This window comes from Caretta caretta, chromosome 28 (genome assembly GCF_965140235.1).
Source record: "Caretta caretta isolate rCarCar2 chromosome 28, rCarCar1.hap1, whole genome shotgun sequence".
In the NCBI taxonomy this organism is placed as follows: Eukaryota; Metazoa; Chordata; order Testudines; family Cheloniidae; genus Caretta; species Caretta caretta.
In genome coordinates, this window is record NC_134233.1 from 1344637 (window position 1) to 1367317 (window position 22681).

General features: G+C 47.7%; 1 protein-coding gene across 5 annotated transcripts in view; it reads left to right on the forward strand.

The window, feature by feature from the left end:
* ZCWPW1 (zinc finger CW-type and PWWP domain containing 1) overlaps window positions 1-22204 on the forward strand; it is a 31126-nt gene extending 8922 nt beyond the window's left edge. For 2 of the 5 annotated variants that reach the window (XM_048833623.2, XM_048833624.2), the window contains exons 5-15: window positions 2584-2735; window positions 3394-3534; window positions 4235-4351; window positions 5460-5580; window positions 10372-10447; window positions 10989-11093; window positions 15896-15979; window positions 16933-17005; window positions 18516-18580; window positions 19561-19600; window positions 20714-22204. In XM_048833623.2, coding sequence (XP_048689580.1) covers window positions 2584-2735; window positions 3394-3534; window positions 4235-4351; window positions 5460-5580; window positions 10372-10447; window positions 10989-11093; window positions 15896-15979; window positions 16933-17005; window positions 18516-18580; window positions 19561-19600; window positions 20714-21024 — 1285 coding nt within the window. In that variant the 3' untranslated portion in view covers window positions 21025-22204. The remainder of the gene's footprint in view (window positions 1-2583; window positions 2736-3393; window positions 3535-4234; window positions 4352-5459; window positions 5581-10371; window positions 10448-10988; window positions 11094-15895; window positions 15980-16932; window positions 17006-18515; window positions 18581-19560; window positions 19601-20713) is intronic. The other 3 variants (XM_048833626.2, XM_048833625.2, XM_048833627.2) reach the window with 3 other exon arrangements.
* The last annotated feature ends 477 nt before the right edge of the window (window positions 22205-22681 follow it).

The window sequence follows — 22681 nt, forward strand, 5'->3', positions numbered from 1 at the left end:
GGCTCCAGCCTGGCAACTGCCCAGGCTGAGGACTTGTTTAAGGTCTAAGGGGGTACTGGGGGTGTAGAGGGGCAGCCCGGGGATAGGCAGAGGCAGCTGGTCTGACCCCCTTGCCAGTGATGAGTAGCTGTTACAGTCTGCAGTTTGCCCCAGGGAATGGGGGCTAGATGACGACTGGCAGTAGCCACTGAGGCAAGGTGGGTTTAGGGGGTTGGGGGTTCCCCTGGGAGGGGAGACCTGGAGTGTGGGGGTACTGCTGGGGCAGAACCCCGAGGTAAAGGGCACCGAGGTCTGGGAGGGACACAGGGGCCTGAGGCAGGCGAGACACTGGCCAGCAGAGGGCGCTCCGGGGCTGAAAGAGCTAATTCCGGAGGCAACCAGCAGGAGGTGCTGTGCCAAGGGGGTCTACGACCTTTTACACTTGCGTTAAGATTGTAGGGCCAGTTACCCTGAGAAATACACCCTTCAGCCAAAGGGCGAGTTCCCCGCCTTGTGTAAACCGGTGTAACTCCATTTACTCAGATCGCCACCACTGGAGGACCTGGCCCAAATTCCATAAGTCCCGTCGGTAAAGCCTATCTACGAGGTGTGTGAACCAAGGTTACAGAATATGCTCTTCTCCTCCTTCTAGCTAGTTGTTTCCAAATAGTGCTCGGTGGGCAAACACAGGGGAGGCATCCCTTATCTGTAGCCATAGAAACAGAGGGAAAAGAACCCATGAGAAAGAGTGACAGAGTCAGGCCAGTGTGAACAGTCAGGGGAGCAGGGAAGAGACGGCCAGGGAGGGGTGGTGGGCCCTGTTATTGAAAAGAGAGTCTGGAAAAACCAGAGCAGCCAGAAACTTTAACAATTGAGGTTAAAGCTGAAGGAATCCAAAAGCGAAAAGTGGCATTTCTGCCCTGCGGCGGGTCTCCTCTGTTCTGTCCAGGGTCTTATCCCAGTTCCATGACCCTCGTATAAAGATAAGGAAAACCGTTCTCCTTTGTACTGCTGTTGTGGTTATATTAGTAAGTGACATGACTAACGCTGGTCTCAAGTGCTTTGTTCTCTCATCCGCTCCCCAAGGGCAGGATCGCACGTGTGCTGGAGGGTCTTGGGTTGGTAGGGTTGTCCAATACCTCCACCTGCTGCTCTGTGCTTCTTTCCAAGAAGGGAGGGAGTGCTCCTGGGGTTGGGATGGTCCTGACTTCCTGTAGCTGGCTCTGAGAAGACTGGTCGCCCACAGTTCCCGTCCCGCATACCCTGGGCCCAGGCCATGAAGCAGAAAAGGGCCGCGCCCTTGAACTGGACTCAGTCAGTTCATGAAATCTGGATATTTCGACACTCACGTTCCTCCCCAGTTGGGGAAAAGTGTCAACAATTTGAGCCGATGTTCTGAAAAATTGTGATTCAGATCTATGTAGAAACGGGGATGTGAAATGTAGACATGTCGGGTTGACGCCAGCTGCCACAGAGTTTCTTGGGAGTTGTACAAACTTTTGGGGGCAGGGACTGTCTCCCACGGTGTGTACATGCTGTTCCTGGTGCACAGGGACCTTTGGGTCCTGCCACCTTAGATGTAATCAATGGTATTAATCCATATTTCCATTCGTTCTCGTGGATCAGAGCAGCAGTGGGGCTGGGAGGCAGGAGTCCTGGGTTCTATTGCCCAGCTATTTAGGGAAAGCAGGGGGGAGTTGGGATCAGGATCCCTGGGTTTTATTCAGAGTTCTGGTAGGGGAGTGTGATGTAGAAGTTGGAGCAGGAGGGAATGGGATTCAGGACTCCTGGGTCCTATCCCTGGCTGTGGAAGAGGAGTGGGGTCCAGTGGGTTAGAGCAGCGGGAGGGGGAAGGTTTAGCAGTGAGAACAGAGAACTGGATGTCAGATTTCCTAGATTCCCTTCCTGGCTCTGCCTCTTTCTTCCCTTCTCTGTGACTGTGTTTCACAGGGAATGCTGTGAGACTTCAATTAAAATGTCCCGAGCGCCTTGCGATCACCAAAGGAACCCAAATGTATATCACTGCCATTCTCACGGAGCATGAAGCTGTTACCATTCCCATGTGTTGCCTATAAACAAGCCAGCCTTCTCATGTTTGTTTAGCTTATCGACTCAGACCTTTTGCCCTTTTTAACTTCATTTTTGCAGGGGAAGCTGGAAGGGGAATACACCTGCTTTAGAAGCGTAAGTTACGGTCTGGCCTCTAGATGGTGCATGTTCTCTGTAAAAATATTATCCACCCAAAAGTAGCTGCTTGAGAATGCTGAAAAAAACGAAAAGCAAGATATTCAAAGGGGTGCAGAGACCCGATCCCCCACTTGCCCCCTGGGCAAAACGGATGTGAAATGAGAACCGTTGTCTTTTCACATCTCTTTTGCAGCAATGTAACTGATGACACAAGGTGCTAATGTGATCTATCTATATCTCCATACTCTCTCTCTCATATTGGTGTAGGCAGGTGTACTGTCACCTTTATGATAGGTTAACCTCCTGTTAACGGTGAGTCAAGGTGTCGTCTTTTTGTTGTGTGTCTGTACAGCACCAGCAGGTAATCCAAACAATAAATAACAGCCATGAATTGATCCTCGCCAATATTTGTTTTAGGGAGACTTTGGAGACCTCCCTACCTGCAGGGAATTTGGTTCAGCACAGCGATGAGCCCAAAGGAACAGTCTCTGCCGTGGACCTAAAAGAGTCTCTGCCCAAAGCAAAGAAACGCAATAAACTTTCTTTAAACAAGATGAGAAAGGAAATGCGTAAGTCTTTTGTGTGTGCAAATACAGACATACATTTGTAATTATAGTGGGCCACTGCATCAAAGTCTCTCTCCTGTGAAGACGGATGGGGATTGGTGCTTCTTTGGCCTTAGCGGTGAGCCAGTGTTTGGGGCCTTGCCGGGTGAGGATGAGAAACTGATGATCCAAGTCAGGTGTTTCTTTGGTGCAATCCTGCTTGTTTACAAAGAATGTCTTGTTTCCTTGAACACAGTAGAAACCAATAACAGCAGACAGTTTCTTTAAGCCGGGGCTGAAGTAGGATTTTAAGTGCCACACTGGCCTTTGTCCTAGCCCTCTGCACTGCAGTGTGTTTCCTGGATGGAAGCAGAGATGTGAAGGAGTTTTTAAGCCTGAGAGAAGTGTGCTCACTCACCAGCAGGCCCATGACTTTGACCTGCCATGTGGGAAGACTTGTGCCTTAGCTCTTCGAGCCCGATGGAGATGCAGGAATAAGAGGGAAGAAAGTAGCTGCTGGAAGGTGACACCCCCTCCCCCCCCGCCCCCACTGGGATCAGTGACTGAAACCAGAGCCCCATCAAGACAAACAATAACTCCATCACCTGTTGTGTTACAACAGCCTCTGCCCCCACCACCCCTGTCTGTGTTTTTGAGTCTGGTGTTTTCTCTTGGTCGCTAGCAGATGAGAGCACGGAAGCAAACAAAGAAAGGCGTAAGCGTCAACGGAAAGGAGAGCCGAAGAAAATAGTTCAAGGCTACACCCTGATCGCTGACCAAGAGGAAACAGAGGAAGGAGGAGAAAGCACTTTCAGTGAGCTCAGTCAGTCCTGTGTTTCTGAAAGTTTAACACCAGGGGAGGGGGAAGGAAAACCTGGGTGTAAATTGAATAAATGTGGAGACTTCCAGATTTGGCACTGGGGCTAGCCCCACACCTTCCAAAACCATGGGGAGGCCTTGTTTACACTCAAGAAAATTAATCTGGATTCATTAAAGGTGTGAATCTGGATTATGTAGGAATGTTCCCATTCAGCATAAAAATGGCCTTCATAGTTTAATAACCCCAAACTTAGAAATCAGTAGATCTCAAGGCACATCACACTCTTTGATGTGTTTATCCTCACAGCAGCTCTATAGGATAGGTTATCCCTATGGTACAGGTGGGAAACTGAGTCACGGCGAGGTGACTTGCTGCAGGCCATATAGGAAGCTTGTGGCACTGCAGGAAACTGACAGGTTTGGCAAGTCCTAGGCTAGAGGATTCGTAGGTTCCAAGGCCAGAAAGGATCTATGTGATCATGTCGTCTGCCACACGGGCTTAGGCTAGCTCATCCAATAGAGTTCTATCAAATTAGTGATGCCCGTTAAGTCACCCTGTGTAGTGGTGGTTTCACCAATGATGAGATTAACTACATTTCCTCAGGTTCCGTGTCTTTGACTTGTGATTTCGGAGCCCCCGGTTTGTGCTGGGTGCTAGTAGTAGGCCCCTGAAGCTGCTGTGTGTTTGTGTTGCTGTGCTGTAGATCAGTGCGTGGCGTGGGTCCAGTGTTCTTATCCCAGCTGTGAGAAATGGCGCCGTCTTAGCAGTGATATTGATCCCTCTGTTCTTCCCGAAGACTGGACGTGCAGCCAAAACACAGGTAAACAGGAGAGTGGCCTTTTTTTGACCTCTAGGTCACCAGCTCAAATCTAGCCCAAGCTGCTAGTGACCATTTGATTGGTTGTCGGGCGGGAACAAGTTTAAATTCTAAAGCTTCAGTCTAAATTCTAAAGCACATGTGTCCTTGTCACAAAAATCCTCCACAGTAGGGCCTAGAGAGCAGCTTTTCCAGGCCATTCACCTCCCATTTAGTCACACAAACAAGGGATGTTTAGGGCTGGATTTTCCCCAAAAGCTCTCCTTCCCGCTGGCCTGAGAGCTTTGGAAACCTGAAATGGGTTTCACTCTCTTTTGAAAATTCAGTCCTGCTTGCAAGTGCCGAGAAGTCTTGAAATTTTTCCAGGTTGGCGCTGAGGCTGTAGATCCAACCTGATTGCAATTCTAAGGCAAAAATCACCTTTCCATTGTTCCTACTCCGACAGGCCAGGAGGATTTCTCCTCCAGGTGTCCTGATATTCAGAATTAGCAAATCATTCATTGGCTTCAGTGAAGTCAGCAATGCTGATTTACACTACCTGAGGATAAACAGATTCATAGACTTTTTAGGGGCCATTCTGAACACCTACTCAGACTTCCTGTGTAGCACAAAGTGGAGAATTTCACCTTGTGCATTACTTCTGTTTGAGCTATAACAGGTCTTTGAGAAAGACATCCAGCCTTCATTTAAAATCCACCTGTGTACTAGATTAAAAAAGCTGTCTGGTATTAGAAACCTTTTCCCCATGCAAGTACTCTGATGAAGTCACGTCTTAACCTGCTCCTTGAACTAAACGGATTGAGTTTCTTTAGTCTCTCATTGCGAGGCAGGTTTCATTTCGACAAGGTTGAAAGCTTCGTTTCAGCGTTATCAGTTTGACGTTTGTATTATGTTATATTGCATTATATTATGTTAGATGAATCAAAACAATAAAGTTGAAACAAAACAATATGGTAAGGTTGAAATGAAATATTTCATTTCATTAAAAATTCTGATATTTCTACTTTGGGCCCTGACTCGAAATTAAACAAAATGTCACAATTCTCAGAATTTCCCATGGGAGGCTATTTCCCGCTCAGCTGTGATGGTTGGTGTGGTTTGTTTATCACAGACCTGGAGTACAACAGCTGTGATGTACCCGAGGAGACGTGGTCGGGATCTGAAAACGAGGTCGTGTATGCTTCCTATGTGCCTGGGTCAATCATATGGGCCAAACAGTTTGGCTACCCATGGTAGGTGTCAATAACACTGGTAAAATGTTAAGCCACTTAACTATAAACAGAGGTAGAAGCTTTTGAAAATAGACTGCACAGTGCGCTTGTAAACCATAGTGTGGCCCACTTGGGATAGAGTGCTGAATTGGGATTGCAGAAACCTGGGATCTGTTCCTGGCTGCCGAGTGACATTGGCAAAATTACGTCACTGCCCCGGGCCTCAGTTTCTCCTCTCAAACGCTGGCGTTTGTCTCTTCAGACGGTCAGCTCTTCGGTCACGCTGAGCCTGGCACAATGCGGGCCCTGATCTCGGGTTAGGCCTCTTGGTGTTCCTCTTATATAAATGTGACTAAGTGGGACTGTTCTTAATGTTTCCTCTGAATAGTGTGGGGGTGCCTCAGTTTCCCCTAGGCAGTTCTAAAATATCTAGGGGGTGGGGTAAGGGTGTATGATCATTGCAGAGCCCTAGAGGGCAGGTGTGTGCAGGGGTCTGGACACAGAGAAGGGCCGACACCCTGTTTCCTGGCCACGGATGGCCTGGCCCTTCCCCCCTGCAAGGTGAGAGCTAAAGGGTTGGAGAACAAAGGAATCAGGTGACCTCCTGGTCCGGGAAAGGGACAAAGCCCAGAGGAGGAGGGGCTGGAGGGAGGTGGCAGTTTGAGGCTGGCTGGGGACATGGAGTGAAGGGCAGACGTGGTTGTCTGGCTCACTGCCCCCCAAAATGGACCCAGCTGAGGGGTCCTGTTCTCTGCACCTACAAGCTCTGTGTTAGACCATGTTCCTGTCATCTAATAAACCTTCTGTGTTACTGGCTGGCTGAGAGTCCCATCTGACTGCAGAGTTGGGGGGCAGGACCCTCTGGCTTCCCCAGGACCCTGCCTGGACGGACTCGCTGGGGGAAGCGCACGGAGGGGCAGAGGAGGCTGAAGGCTCCGAGGTCAGACCTGGGAAAGTGGAAGCCGGGTGAGCTGTGTGTCCTGCAGACAGGCTGCTCACAGGAAGGCGACTGCCCCAGAGTCCTGACTGGCTTCATGGGGAGCAGTTCCAGAGCATCGCCCAGGGATTCCGTGACAATAAATAATTAAAAATAACACGGAAGCGCCATTGGAGATCAGGGCTGGGCGCTGCACAGATAGGTAGTGAGAGACAGTCCCTGCCCCAGCAAGCTCACAGGCTAAATAAATAAGACAAGCACAGGGTTATTTTCCTGAAGGGGGAAGAGCTGAGGCCTAGAGACATTGGGGATATGTCTTCACTGCACAGATAACCTGGGCTCTTACTCCACTGTTTCCCTTATCCCAGCTCCCGTCCACACACAAAATCCTCTGACCCGAGTTTAGTGGTGCTTTTGAATCTGGGCTCGCTGGCCTGGCTGGGGTACAGCCTGAGTGAGGCTTTCATTCAGTCTGGTAACCTGGCACTTTGCAGTGAGGAGGGGCTGATAGTCCTCTAGCTCCTTGCCACAATTCCCCCTGTGTGCTCAGAAGGACAGACAGGTTCACGTTCACCCACAACTCACTGAGGACGAATCATAGAGTGGCTCATCTTACTGCCGCGCTAAGGACCACGAGATGTGCCCCCGAAGTCCTGGCAATGCACGGGGGATCTCAGTACCGGTGAGAACTCAGCACCTCGGATATGGCTCTGCAGAGTGGCTGCTCAGAGCTAGGCTAGGCTAAAACACCCAGGCTAACTCTGCCGTGAAGACAGACCCGAGATGGTTCACACACAGAGACTGAGGCAGAGCTGGGAAGCAAGGGGTGAGTCCCACTGCAGTACCTTTCAAAATCCCTTCCATCCACGGCCTCTGGTGTTATGTAGGGAAATACTGGTGCCACTGTCCTCTGAGTCAGATGTAAAACCAAAGATCACATCTACTCTTCACAAGTAAAATTCCCGCTGCTCATTCCATTCTGCCTCCCCAAATTCTCCCTTCCAGTTTCAGGTGGATAGGAAAATCTTTCTTCATTTCCCACCCCAAAGTGCTGTGTTGCTGTGCACCGTTTATCTGCTGCTGTGCCCCACCCCAGAGGTGGCTGCATCTCAACAGTGGGGGAAGTGATGCCCGTGTAATATGTGTGTATCAGTGTTTCAGATGTCCTGTGATCTTCACAGGTGAAAGAGGCTAGAAATGCCAGCAGATATCAGTTGTGTGGCAGCATGGTGTGCTCACATCCCCTTTTGGGACGTGCTCGTTAGCCCACGTCAGCTTGGGGAGCCGGAGGCTGGGAATACAAGCTGCAGTGCAGAAAGCCTGGCCTGCGTCCCACATGATCTTGTTTTATTCCACACCGGTGGGATCAAAGAGATGCCAGCGAAAAACTCTCCAGTTGAGGCTGGCTTGCTGCGGTCTTTACAACAGCTGACTCTGCTGGAATCCCTCGCCGTGCTGTCCAAGCGTCCCCTGGCCTTTCTGGGCACTCTGCAGCCACAGCTGCTGTCTTCAGCTGAAAAACACAGACAGAGGCCTCTTCCCCTGACAGGAAGCTGGTAAATCTCAGTAACTCAGTCGCTCAGCGTAGGCTCCCCCAGGCGCTTCGCCTCTGCAGGGAGATGCATGTAGGGAGACCCATGCACGGGCGGGTGTTGGACTGAATTTGAAGGGTGCCGTGCTTAAAAGACAAATCGATTCTTACTCACTAGGACTGCACAAGCTGGAAGGGAAACAGCTCCCAGTTCCTCTCCCGTTGCTGTTAGCAGGAGTTTTGCCAGGCCCATGAATTTAAAGATTTTATGATGGCAGATGGCTATTAAAACCTCAGGACCTCAGTGTCACGGAGTGTGGGGGAGTCCAGGCCCTGCACCCCTCTTCCTGGGATTCACTGAGACTCTCAGCCAGCCAGTAAAACGGAGGTTTTTTAGACGACAGGAACACAGTCTCAAACAGAGCTTGTGGGTACAACCAGGACCCCTCAGTCAAGTCCTTCTGGGGGAGCAGGGAGATTAGACCCCAGCCCTGGGGTTCCCTGCGTTCTTCCACCCAGCCCCAAACTGAAACTCACTCCCCCCAGCAGCTCTCTCCTGCAGCCTCTTCACATTCCTGGGCAGAGGTGTTACCTCCCCCACCCCCTCCTGGCTCAGGTGACAGGCTCTCAGGTCTCCCATCCCCAGGGCACATTCCCAGGTCAACACTCCCCCCTCCCTGCTGCATCACATCGTCACACTCAGCAACAAGAAGGTCAAGTCTATACTTACATTTTCCCAGCACAGGGATGTTGGTTAGGGGTGTGATCTTTTTTTTTTTTTTTTTTTTTAACCGACTGAGCTATGCCAGGGAAGGCCCTGGGCTATACTGAAAAGTTACATCGGCATGACTGCTTTGGTCAGGAGTGTGAAAAAACGTAGCATAGACGCAGCTGTGACCATTAAGGTAGGCCTGATCTACACTAGAAAATTAGGTCGGCTTAATTGCATAAGTCGGGGCAGCTGTGCCGCTGTAGCATTTGAAGTATAGACATAGCAAAAGCTAACTTTGTTTGGGGAAGTGATGTTCCTACAGCAACCGAAACCCCCCCTTTGTCAGGCTAGGCGGCGTCTGCACTCCAGGGTTCTGCGGGGATAGTCTCTGTAACGCAGACATATCCAAAGTCTTAATGTAAACGTGATTATACTGGGATAACCATGCCTATACCAGGACAGGGGAACCAACATAAGCTTTACTGGTGTAAGTGCTTTTGCCCTGATACAACTGCTTTCATGGTAGAGGGTTTACCAGTACAACTATACTGGGATAGCTGTCCTGACAAAATCCACCAACAAGGCCTTATGAAACAGAACGACATCCCAAAAACTTGCACTGTGTGGCATGTGCTGATCTGTTGACTCAGAGATTCATAGATTCAGAGGCAAGAAGGAACCGTTGTGATCATGTAGTCTGGCCTCCTATATAATGCAGGCCATGGGACTGCCCCCAAAATAATTCAGAGATTTAGGGCTTGTCTTCACTACTGCCACTACCAAGAGGTGGAAGATATGTTGGCCGGAGATCATCTCCCGCCAACATAGCACATTGTAGAGACTGCTTTAAGTCGATGTAACTTACATTGCTTGGGCGGGGGTTTTCCACACCCCTGAGCGACGTGAGTAACATCAACTTTAGCAGTACTGTAGACAAGCCCGGAAGGAGCTCAGTCTGTCTAGTTTATAAAAATGAAGACTGAACGGTGACTTGATCTTGGAGTCTAAGTATCTTCCTGGGGAGAAAACACAGGGTACTAAAAGGCTCGTTACTCTAGTGAAGAACAACAGAACAAAAATCAGTGGCTGGAAGTCGAATGAGAAATAAGGAAGTGCTTTTTACAGCACAGGTGAATAACCAACAGAACAAACTCCCAAGGGAAGAAGGGGTGGATAGTCATCTCTTAATCTCTTCAAATGCAGACTGGATGTTTTTCTGGAAGATATACTTTACCAACACAACTTGCTGGGCTACCTCAGAGATCGCTGTGTCAACAGATCACCACAAATGTTTTTATTAGATGCACTAGTCCCATTTCTTGTTCCCTTGTAGAAAGCATTGACATTTCAGGGGCCAGCTGGCCTAAGTGGACTACAGTCGAAAACACAGCCGCTGGCTGCATGTCTCTATCTCGTTACCTTCCTCACACTTTATTGTGTTGCATCCCTTTTTTCTAAGGATCCTTAAAGCACTTGATTTCAGCGATGGATGGAGCAGATTGACTGAACAGTGCTCTAACTGTTGGTACCATGTAAACCAACTCCCACCTTTTTCATGTGTTAACATCTCAGAGGAAATCAGAAAATTAATGGCCTGACCGTACTGATGTTCCCCTTTTGTGGTGCATGCAGGTGGCCTGCCATGGTGGAGTGTGACCCTGACATCGGGGAGTATTTCCTCTTTTCATCCCGGTTGGATTCTCTTCCTGTAAGTGGTATTGTATTTTACACAAGGGGGGGTCACACACTTTGTGAGCTCATTACACCCACCAGAGGGCTCTGTTCCACCCTGTGTGCCACCCTCTCATCCCCTCCTATGTTGGGGTCTCCCTGCAGCTTCTCATCCCCATGCCAGTGGCTATGTGTGCCGCCCATTCTCCTTACCCCTGTTCCCACCTCCCCTCCCCATGGCAGGGCTCTGTGTGTACTCCTCCATACCTTCCTCCCTCATTATTACAGACTTCCCCATCTCATATTACTGGGGTGGCTGGCACAGCTTCTGCCAAGTCCATATACACCTTGTCTGGTCATTTATCAGCTTCCCAGAACAAAGGATGCTCTCTCTGTAATCTCCCCTACAATTCCATGCCAACCAAACCCTTCGTCCCACTGAAAGGGTTACCTCACTGAGGACATCAACCAGACACCATGGATTTAACAGGGACACCTCACCCACCTTGTCTGTCTCTAGGAGTTAATGTAACAATCTGACACAAAGTTAACTCAGCCCTGTCCATTTCTCTTTTCAGTCCAAGTACCATGTGACGTTTTTCGGAGAAGCTGTCTGCCGCGCCTGGATCTCTGCAACCATGCTGAGGAACTTCCATGAGTTTTCCACAGAGAGCCTGGGTTTGGTAAATAGCGAGTTTCCCCAAGGATCCGCACTGGTACCAGTGCTGTTCAACATATTCATGAATGATCTGGAAAAGGGGGTAAACAGTGAGGTGGCAAAATCTGCAGATGATACAAAATTACTGAAAATAGTTAAGTCCAAAGAAGACTGTGAAGAGCAACAAAGGGGTCTCATTAAACTGGGTGACTGGGCAACAAAATGGCAGATGAAATTCAATGCTGATAAGTACATATTAATGCACATTGGAAAAAATAATCTCAGCTACATGGACAAAAGCGACGGGGTCTAAATCAGGCTGTCAACACTCAAGAAGGACATCTTGTTGTCATCGTGGATAGTTCTCTGAAAACATCTGCTCAATGGGCAGTGGCAGTCGAAAAAGCTAACAGTGTTCGGAACCATTAGGAAGGGGATAGATAACAAGACAGAAGATATCATAATGCCATTATATAAATCCGTGGTACACCCACATCTTGAATACTGTGTGCAGATCTGGTCACCCCATCTCAAAAAAGATATCTTAGAATTGGAAAAGATGCAGAGGAGGGCAACAAAAATGATTAAGGCTATGGAACAGCTTCCATATCATGGGAGATTAAAAAGCCTTGGGACTCTAGAAAAGAGACGACCAAGAATAGATGTGATAAAGGTCTATAAAATCATGAATGGTGAGGAGAAAGTGCGTAGGGAAGTATTATTTTCCCCTTTGCATAACACGAGAAGTAGAAGTGACCCAATTAAATTAATAGGCAGCAGGTTTAAAACAACCAAAAGGAAGTATTTCTTCACAAAACACACAGTCAACCTGTGGAATTCATTGCCAGGGGATGTTGTGAAGGCCAAAAGTATAACTGTATACTGTATAAAAGTATAACTTTTCAAAAAAGAAATAGATAAGTCCCTGGAGGATAGGTCCATCAATGGCTATTATCCAAGATGGTCAGGAACGCAACCCCATTCTCTGGGTGTCTGTAAACCTCTGCCAGAAGCTGGGGCTGGATGACGGGATGGATCACTTGAAATTCCAGTCTCATATCCAAGGCCAGATGGCCCAGGTTCTCTCAACACCACAGCAATGTTTTAAGTGAACCAGCAAAGCAGTGCCAGGTCCAGCAGCCTTTGCCAGGAGGCAGTCAATTATGGAATTGGTGTATCCAAATGGATTAACGGACCATCTGAACAGATCTTTCAGTTTAGACCTGGCGTGGTCCCTCAACACAAACTTTCTGGCATGGGTGTTTCACGTAGGAGGTTTTCCGTCCGTGGCCCTATTTGCAACCTGACAGAACAGGTGATGTCTCTGTGACTGTTCTAGGCTATCCAGGACTGTGAGTCACCATCTTACCTGCCTGCCCCAGGTCCAGCAAGAGGGAGGCTGGGTGTCCTCACCCTGACACATCCGGTCTGTTCGCTGCCCAGCAGTCTTCTCTTCTCTTCCTCTTCCTCTGCCGTGCAGGTTAACAATAGGTGCACCCCTGTCCTCATGTCCCTTTGAAGCATTCCCCTGTAGCGTCCAGCCCTCACACTCCTCACACTCCCACACTCCCAAGGGAACGGCGCACACACCAGCTTGTTTGATTCAACTCAGGCTCGCCTTCTAAAATACCACAGCACTGAGATATATTCATAGTGAAACCAATCGTAAGTGTATTATCAAAGATCAAGATTTAAGAGATAGCGAGCAAGGATAATGGAAACAGAAGGGTGACATCTAAAATAAAACCATAACATGGTTCTTAGAGACTAAACAGGCTAAATCAGTTTATCTTACTCAAATATCCTTTGCAGCATTGCAACCAAGCCTGGCTGAGATCCCATTTTCATGAATGTAATCACACTGCCCGATCACATCCTAGGTGCAGGATAAAGTGGTGTCTCCCTTGGCTTCTCCTTATATTCTCCAAAGCTCGTTGTTTATCTCAGAGTTGGGATGATCTCCGGTGTGCTGCCTACCGACCGTATTCACATGCCCCTGCTGCTTCGTGTGTAAATGGCTTCCCGTCATGTTAACCTACAATGCTTATTTTACATGTGGACTGACAGAGACAGGTAGAATAAACATCCTTTGTCTGGAGAAACCTGCCTTAACACAGACTTCGAGAGCTTATTTTTTGCATACATTCATACATAACTCCTTACATAATATTTGTACAGGCATTTCACAATGATGCGAATGATCTTGCCTTTCATTTAAGACCTTACATACCCTTGGCTTGCATTTAAGACCTTACATGATACTCTTTGGTGAATCAGAATGTACATACTAGCATCAGGATATTCTTGTAATCTCCTTGCCGGTTGGCAATGAGGGGTTTATGGGTCATAGTCCCCATTCCTGCTCCAGAAGATCTCACAGCCCTGGATCGATATTGGACACTTTCTTGTTTCCATGGGACAAGGACCTACTGTGTTTATTCTCACCAGTACTCCTGATGGTTATTATCAAACTCAAGCAAGAGCGCAGTCAAATAATCCTTATAGCTCCTGCTTGGTGGAGACAGATGAGGTATTCAGACCTCCGCAATCTGTCCTTACTGTCACCAGCGGCCAAAGACCTCCTAACGCAGAACCGTGGGCGAACGTTGCACCAAATCTTCAGCTGTTGCACCTTACAGCATGGTTCATCAGTGGTTATGTGTAGGGGGAAACCCATTTTTCAACAGCTGTCCAGAACATTCCTCTTAACAGTAGGAAACCTTCCACGGGAACTACTTGCGAAGCATTTCTCCATTTGGATGGCTCTCCATAATGTGTCTCCAACTCAGGCTAACATTCACACAACCCTAGAATATCTTTAGCAAATAAAGTAGTTGGGTTTAACACTCAACTCCTGTTAATGTGCTCTAGCAACCATTTTGGCTTTTCATCCTCGAATAGATGCCAAGGCTGTTTTTTTTCCTCACCCGATGGCAATCAGATATTTGAAAGGTCTGGATAGATTATTTCCAGCGGTCAGAGAACCAACATCATCTTGGAACTTGACTTTGGTCTTGTCTGCGCTTATGGACCCTTCTTCGGAGCCCTAGGCACCGTGATCTTTTCTGCACCTATCAGCAAAGGTCGCATTATTAGTGGCCATCCCCTTTGCCAGTAGAGTAGGGACACTAGATGCATTGGTCACGGATCCATCGTACACAGTTTTCTACAAGGACAAGGTCCAGCTTAGGCCACACCCTAAATTCCTCTCCAAGGTGGCCTCTGACTTGCACATGAACAAATCTGTCTACCTTCCAAGTCTTCTTTCCAAAACCGCATACCACCAGGGATAAGCGAGAACCCCCTCCACCCCCCCAGGCTTAGTGTTTGTCACGCATTGGCTTTCTACCTGAACAGGACAAAGCCTTCCTGGCATCTTCCCATCTCTTTGTGTCACACGTGGAATGCATGGAGGCGCATCATCCAATAACTCAGAGATAGACTCACGGCGCCCTCGAAGAGAGCAGGTTCAGCCTTGGCAGCCTTTCTGGCTCACCTCTCAATTGTGGACATTTGTCAGTCCACACTCTCACCAGACATCACTCATTGTCGGCCACTTCAAGGCAAATGTGGACAAGGCAGTCCTATTGTCCCTCTTCCAATGAGACTCCAAGCCCCTCCTCCTGGCGTAGCAGATTGGGAATCAGCTACTGTGTCATGGACATACGCAAGCACTCAAAGAAATAAAAATGGCTACCTACCTGCTGGTGACCGTTGGTTATTTGGGCTGGATTGCATACGTCTACTGCATGACTCACCTTCCTTAGCCAATGCATTGGCATCTGCTACGGAGTTCTGGTGTGTCAGAACTGCAGGAGGGATGGGGCGTCTCTGCGGTTTATACTCTCACAGCTTAACTCATTGGCATTGGGCGGGGCTGCCCCTACGGGCACCACTGGGGAAAACTCTCCGGCACTGATGCACGAGGCCTGCGCACACCCGCAGCCATGGAAGTTGGTTCAGGAGCAGGAAGATCTAGTTCCTGACGCTCTGTATCACATGCAAGACACTTTTCTGCCCCTTTTCCCCTCCATTTTTTACGGCTATGCTCTATTTTTTCAGTCCCTTTAAAAACCAGCTGGTGCATAACTGTTTAGGAAATGTGCTTCCTCTTGATTTCTAGATAAGGCAAGGGTGTCTGTTTGTGGTCCTGTGATTCATCATACCCATGGCCTCTGGGTCAGGAGGACTTGCTGGAGCTCTGGATTCCATTCTGCCTTTGTTTGTCTAGACGGTACACTCTTTGGCGTAGGGACTGTGAGCCGTGTGAGCCGTGAGCCGTGCCCTTGCTCTGTGAGCTCTGTGTGCTCTTGCTCTGTGAGCCGTGCCCAGCACACTGGGGCCACAGTCCTTGACTGGAGCTTCTGGGTGCTAAGTTAATGCAACTAAAGGGTCACACACGCAGTGGCCCGAGTAGTGAACACCTCGGATCCCTCCATTCCCCCTCAGGGGTTCTCTGTGTGCCACCCTGCTTGCCTAGGTTTCAGGGACTTCTGACACTCACACTGGGCGGCTCTGTGTGCCCCCCATTCCCCTTCCCCCCCCTCACCTAGTGTCCCCCGATCTCCCCACACAGGGGACAGACCAGGACCCAATTGTGCTAGACAGCTGAACAAACATCTGGTGATGTTCCTGTCCTCGGGTGAATTTTTCCCCGAGCAAGGAGCTGGTGGTACCAGAAAGATTTATGTCCTGCCCCTTCACAGAGGAGTGGGCTGTGTCTTTCTTATTGTCACTGGCCCTGGTGGGGGGGGAAAGAGAGAAAGAACGAAAGTTTTGACGCTTTTTATGCGCCGCGGGAAGGCCAACTATCTCTTGCTCTTTCAGAAGATGCTCAGGAGCAAAGATTACCGCCAGAAACTGGATGCTGCCGTGAAGATGGCGAAGGAAGCCGAGTGGATCAGCATTCAGGTATGAACACTGCCGGGCTGCTGAGGTGAGACCAGTTGTCATCCATCCAGGCACCCGCTGGCCTTCCAGCGGTCGGAGCATCTTTGCAGGTTTCCCTGTGGCCCCCGTGGGCTTTGGGGGGCGAACACTTGCTTGCCCTTTGGATCTGGGATCAGATAGGCTTCATCTTCACAGCATGGTTAACTCGTATTAGGTTGATCGAGTGCACCTGTTAACTCAACCCTCCTCCACACATCACTCATCTTCTGTGATGCTAGTAACTCGAGCTGGCTGGGATACAGGCTAAAGCCTGAGTGAGGGGGAGCTTGGAATAAGGACTCCTGGGTTCTTTTCCTGGCTCTGGAATGCGGATGGGTTCTGGTCGTTTAGAGCAGGGGGAGCTGGAGTCAGGATTCCTGGGTTCTCTCCCCGGCTCTGGTTGGGGAGTGGGCTCTAGTGGTTAGAAAAAAGCGGGGCTGGGAGTCAGGACTCCTGGGTTCTTCTCCCCTGTTGTTCCTCCTTGGGCAACCATCTGGTGATTTAGTTTCCCTCGTAGCGGTATCGTGAAGGTTAATCATACAATGGTTGTAAAATGCTTTGAGATGAGGTGTGGGGTTGTCTACACACGGAATTATTCCTGAGTCACTGAGCCTGATTAACTCCCTGTGTAGATGCTTTTGGTTCTGGAAGAAGAGGGCCTTATTCAGAATGCGGTAATGGTTCTTTATGGCTATGGGGCTGTTTCCTGGTCCCTTGTCCATACAGTGTCCTCTGAACATCTAGACGCCTTCTCGGAGCAGTGGGTCTTGTCTGGGGTTCTCTGCCTGCAGTCCCTCATGTTGACCCTATGACCTTTGCCCTGTTGGTGCGTTTGAAGTTAAATCCTGGTCATTCAAGGAGGCAGTCACTCGGTGGATTCGACCCACCGCTGCCAGGATTTCAACAGATGTCTCCTTTTTCTTGCCCTCCCGCAGGAGAGAGTGATGAGATTTGGGTTCGTCAGTCGATCCAGTGAGGGAGGATTGCTAGGTCATGAGGACTCGGAAGGTATGGTGCTGTAGCCTGGAGCTTTCCCCCTCGATATCCCACAGGTCAAATTGCAAATTGCTGAAGAATTTCACCCAGGTCCCACTGTATTGACCCCACTAACTTGTGCAGGACAAAAGCATCTTCCAGTCGGGATTGGAAGAGAGGAAGTGGTGGGGAATCCACTGCTGCCCTGGGAAGTTTGTTCCAATACTTAATCACCCACACGGGGAAAAAATCGGTGCCTTATTTGTGATTTGAACCTGTCTGTCTTTAGCTCCAGACGCTGTTTCTTTTCTGCCTTTCTCTGCTAGATTAAAGAGCCCTTTAGTACCCAGGATTTTCTCCCAACATCGCGATCGAGTCACCTCTCCATCTTCTTTTCATAAGCTAAACTGAGCAAGCTTCTTTACGTCTCTCACTCTCTCTGGCATTTTTTCCAGCCCTCCAATCCTTTCGGTAGCTCTTCTCTGCCCCCTCTTCAGTCTTTCAACATCCTTCTGATGATTATCTTGTCTGACCTCCTGTATGACACAGGCTGCAGAACCTCTGTCGTTCTTTGTTTGTTTATTTAGACTGTAAACTGTTTCAGTCAGGGACCATAGGTGCTATTGTAAAGCAGCTCATTTAAAAATAACGGTAATTCCAGCCACTGGTGTCTGTCTAGCAGTGGGTCAGGATTGTGTTCAGCACTCCCATCTCAGAGGAGCTAAGGAGGCAGATTTAATGAAAATCCCAGCCTTCACTGGCTAGAGTACCTGCTAAGTCTTGTGTGGTTTTCCTGTAGCATGATTTTCACGCAAAGAAAACATTAGCAGCCTGTTTTTTAAAGGAGGTCTGATTAGAGGATCATGGTGGTCCCGTCTGGCTTTAGAATTTATGAATGACTCCCATTTTTCAATGGGGAAACTGAGGCACGGAGAGATTTTTAGGTGATTTCCCTAAGGTTCCACACAAAGTTTGTGGTATGGCAAGGAACTGAATAAAGGCGAGATTGGTAGTGGGAACTCCCCATGCGGCCCTGTGACCAAAAGTAGCAGCAAGGTGGTTTTATTCTCTCTGTATTTGGTGCGGGTGCGACTGCTGCTGGAGTGCTGGTGTTCAGAAACCAAGAAGGATGTTGATCAATTGGAGAGGGGTCAGAAAAGAGCCTTGAGAATGATTCCAGGATTGGGAAAGACTCCAAGAGCCGAATCTATTTAGCTTAACAAAGAGAAGGCGAAGAGCTGACTTGATCTCAGCATAGAAGTACCAGCAGAACAGAAAGTTGATAATATTACTGGACTTTTCAGTCGACCAGACAAAGGTAAGCAAGATTCAGTGGCTGGAAGTTGAAGCTAGACAAATTCAGATGGCAAATAAGGTGCCATTTTTTTAGTGGAAATTAACCATTGGAACATTGGAATAATGATACATCTGCTAGGATTTGATGTGAGAACCAGGTAAGCTGGTTCAAATCTGCAGTAAGTTTGTTGTAAGGTGTTAAAACGTGTGCTCTGGAGAGTGAGTTATTATTGTTCTTGTCTTCTAGAGCTATTCAACGTGGACTGTGAGCCCAGTGAGGAGAACCAGACCTGTGATGGAAATGAGAATATGGTACGTCAAACAGGAGATGGGAAAAGATGGTCTAAAAGAAGGGGGTTTGTTCTCTTGTTTCTCCATTGATTCTGTCTCTCCCCACACCCGCCCTAACAAAAATGCCATATAGTAAATGTATCACCAATGCTTTCAGCTACAACCATGCCCACAAAGATTATTGGACTGTTAGCCCCTAGGGGATACTCAGTTTGTTTAGTTTATCCAAGCGAATAAGAGAAGATCTCGCAGACAAAAGCAGAAGGAGTTCCAAGGGCTGGCTGCTGAAGCGTCTTTAAATTGTGGATCTTCAAAAGACCCTCAAACAAAACTGGATTTCTTCCTAACAGATACTGGGATTTGTGAAACCCAGGTTCGTATCACTTGCTCTGTAACTTTGCATAAGACACTTAAATTCTTGTCTACATGAACAGTTTGTTTGTGGTATGCTGGTTTGTGAATCTACCCCTGCCCTAGTCTCACATGAGCTAACTGTCCATGTGGACCAGGCTAATTTGTATTAATTTGCATACCATTAATGTGCTTTGAGCTAATCAGTGAGGACTACATCAAGTCGCATCAAGCAACTGTACAATTCATTCATTTCTTTTTAAGATTTGTATTTCAGTCAGCTCTGCCCTAACAGAGAGAAAATGAGCTTACAGTCTAACAATGATTTAAAGACGTCAAATGTTGGCACATCTACCACATCCCTCAGTCAGTGTTTCCAGTGGTTAATTACTCTTCCTGTTAAAAACGTACCCCTTAGTTCCAGCCTGAATTTGTTGTGTGTTGGATCTTGCTCTGCTTTTATCTGCTGGATTAAAGAGCCCTTTTCAGAGATCTTCTTCCCGGGCAGCTATTCATAGACTTTGATGATATCATCTCAGATAAGCTAGATAGACCATGTCCTTACTATGTCACTACAAGGCGCCTTTTCTAGCCCTCGAATTATATATATATTCGCTTTCATGTTTGACTAACCAATACTTGGGTTCTAGGTTGCGACTTCAGATTTCAAGGAGAAAACTTCTCTGAAAGGTTAGTGACGCCAACCGTTGTAGCCATGTTGCAAGTAAGGTAAAGTCACAAATTGAGAAGCCTTGGGGTGTGATACTTACATTAGAATTGCTCACTCTCCTACCATCCTGGCTTTCATGGGGCAGGAGGAATTGGGAATTTGCCTTTCAGTTGCCTTAAACTCATGTCTACTTGTCCAAATCAGCCAGGATGAAATTTGTATCTGCTTCAGACAGCTGATCCTTTCTTCCCAAACAGCAGCATCACTTGCTTTTGAGGGAGGCATGGTCTACTGGTTAGTATTGTTATAATTACTTCTACTGTGTTACCGTAGCACCATTGTGCCAGGCTCTGTACAAACAAAGAATAAAAAGACGATCCCTGCCCCAAGGGGTTTACAGTCTAAGACAAGAGATAGGGACAGACAGAAGGGCGAATACAAGCAGACAATGAGGCAGTGTGGGTTAGCGTGGCAGGCAGAGGTCTTAGCATACCAGCAGCCTCGCCGTGGTCAAGTATTTTGTCGACATCATGGTAAAGGAGAGTTTAGAGGAGGAATCTGTAGGTGGATAAAGAGGTTGCGTCTGATTGGAAACTGAGTGCTTTTGTCTCAGTTCAATTCCCTCCCGTCACGGTTGGCACCAGCTGGCCTCCTGGCTAGCCACTTCAGCCATGAGGCCAAGGATTGAATGGACCCAGAGATCAGACGCCCCTCCCAGCCTCGGCAGGGAGCAGTGTAAACACGTTGGAGTAGGAGTGCAAATCAGAGAAGCTGGGAGTGGACGACGGGATGGATCACTCGATGATTGTCTGTTCTGTTCATTCCCTCTGAAGCGCTTGGCCTTGGCCACAGTTGGAAGACAGGACACTGGGCTAGATGGACCCTTGGTCTGACCCAGTATGGCCATTCTTTTGTAGTAATGGAGCCTTTAATGGATTTATCTTGGCATTCTGTCCCTGTGCCTTGGGGATCTTATGGGGAAAGTTTGGAGAATCCCGATCTATGAGGCTATGTTGACTCATCACTTCATTTCCCAGTGGGAGAGTGTGGAAGGTTTGTGGGTCTCTGGTATGATTCATTCTTCCTTTTCCCTGGTGGATTCTGAGGATTGCATTGGTCTCTCTTCTTTGTAGGCTTTAAGAAAAAGTTCACCATTCTGGGAAGCAACAGCTCAGGATCCAGCCAGCCCAAACCGCCAGCAGGAGGCAGCAGAGTTAACCTGATGCCGTGCCGTCGAGACGGCTTGAAGCCGGAGCTGGTGAAGATGTTACAGGTGAAAGACAATACCACCAGAAGCCACCCAAGGTCAAGCAGCAGTGATGAGATCTTTGAGGAATTCCAGGAAGTGGGGGAGCTAGAGAAGGCCAAGGAAGCACGTGGGAGCCAGGAAGCAGAGAAAAACGAATCCTCGGAAGAGTGTTCCCTGGTCTTGTTTGAAGAGTAGCCGTTGAAACAACAAACCTGCTGTGGGGCAGCAGAGCTACCTCCCTGAAGGTTGTGGTGATTAGAGAAAAATTAGAAAGCGCTCCAGAAAAGTGGCTGGTATATTGGAAAAGAAATTCAATCTAGTTTTAAACTTGGTTTATGTTTGATGAAGATCTGAGACCATTGGGACAGCAAATGTGGATTTTAACATACAGCTCTGGCTATAAAGGTTTCCCTCTCCTACGTCTCAAATATTCATCTGTGAAGATAGGGAAAAAAATCCACAATAAGTGACTTTACCCGTTTTCTTAAAACTTAGGGTGCTGGATCTTGTTTTAATTCTGCCAGCCTCACGTAGTGTGTTGTTTCCTTAGATCCCACTGGCAACGAGTGATTTAAAAACAAAACAAAACAGTTTTTGATCACTCAAGGAATTGGTTGACAGGGGTTGGTTGACGGGGCCAGATCTTCAGTTGGTGTACGGCGTCGTCAATGGAATTTACATCAGCTACAGATAGACCCCCTGTGTATAAATTGTTGCCTTTATTTGTAAAAATGGTACATTAAGGCTGAAATTTCCAAAGTCGCCTGATGGTAAAATTGACAGGAACTGGGTATCCAGATCTGAAAGCACTTGGCATCAGAGTCCTTGATCTAGATTCCCATGTTACTCTTCTATAATCTGTTATGTTCTAACTCCTTGCAAACCTATCCGTATGCTGCTGGTGAAATTCCGTATTTATTAAGCCCTTGCATAAAGAGTTGGTATCTGAGATACAAAACAGTGATACCTGGACTTCCTAGTTACTACTGTTGTGTTTAACTAGTTACTGGATTTGTGGTTTTATATTTATCTGTTACAAACTTGTAAAAAAGACTGGCTTGTATTCATCCACTAGTGTGAAATTTGCCCTGTAGAGAGAACCAACCCTCTGAAGTGGACATAAATAGACCTTATCCACAGAGATAAATTTCACGCAGAGAGTTTAGTCCAAGTTAAGGGTTGAATAAGGGTGGCAGAACTAGGTCTTAAGGAGTTTATGGCTGTGACCACCATCCGGTTAAACACTCATTTACAAGTGTGTTCTGTAACGGTTTACATGTTAATAAAATCCTGCAGATTCTGTTCAGTCAGGCTGGGTTCTTGTTACCTGGTTGTAGATAAGCTAAAGTGTGATAAAAATCAAATTCTTGTTTCATTACAGTGTCTTTAACTTCATTGTTTTTATTGTTGCATCACAACGATTTGGTTTTCCACACCCACCCACACCAATCACAGTAGCTTGACTAAATAATGACTCAGACATGACATAAGCATCTACAGATATTTGGAAGGAACAAGGGGAGTCACAGGGACCTGAGAAAGAGACTGTAGGGAATCTAAAATCGTTCCTAGGATGTATCAGTTGTGATTCAGCGAAAGGTTCTCTGATTACTCTTTAAATCTCGACATGCTTAGTTAGGTTCCTAATACAACAAAGCTTTGATTGCCTGGATATTTTTGTAAGTGTGAATTTTATACTGGGCCTCTTCATCTTAAGGTGGCAGAGTACTGAAGAACCGAATGGTGTTTTACTCTAGCCAGCAGAGACAATAATAATCCATAGGAGCGGGTACCCAACTAGTGTAAATTGATGTCAGACTAGAGATCATTTGATAAAAGACCACTGCCCATC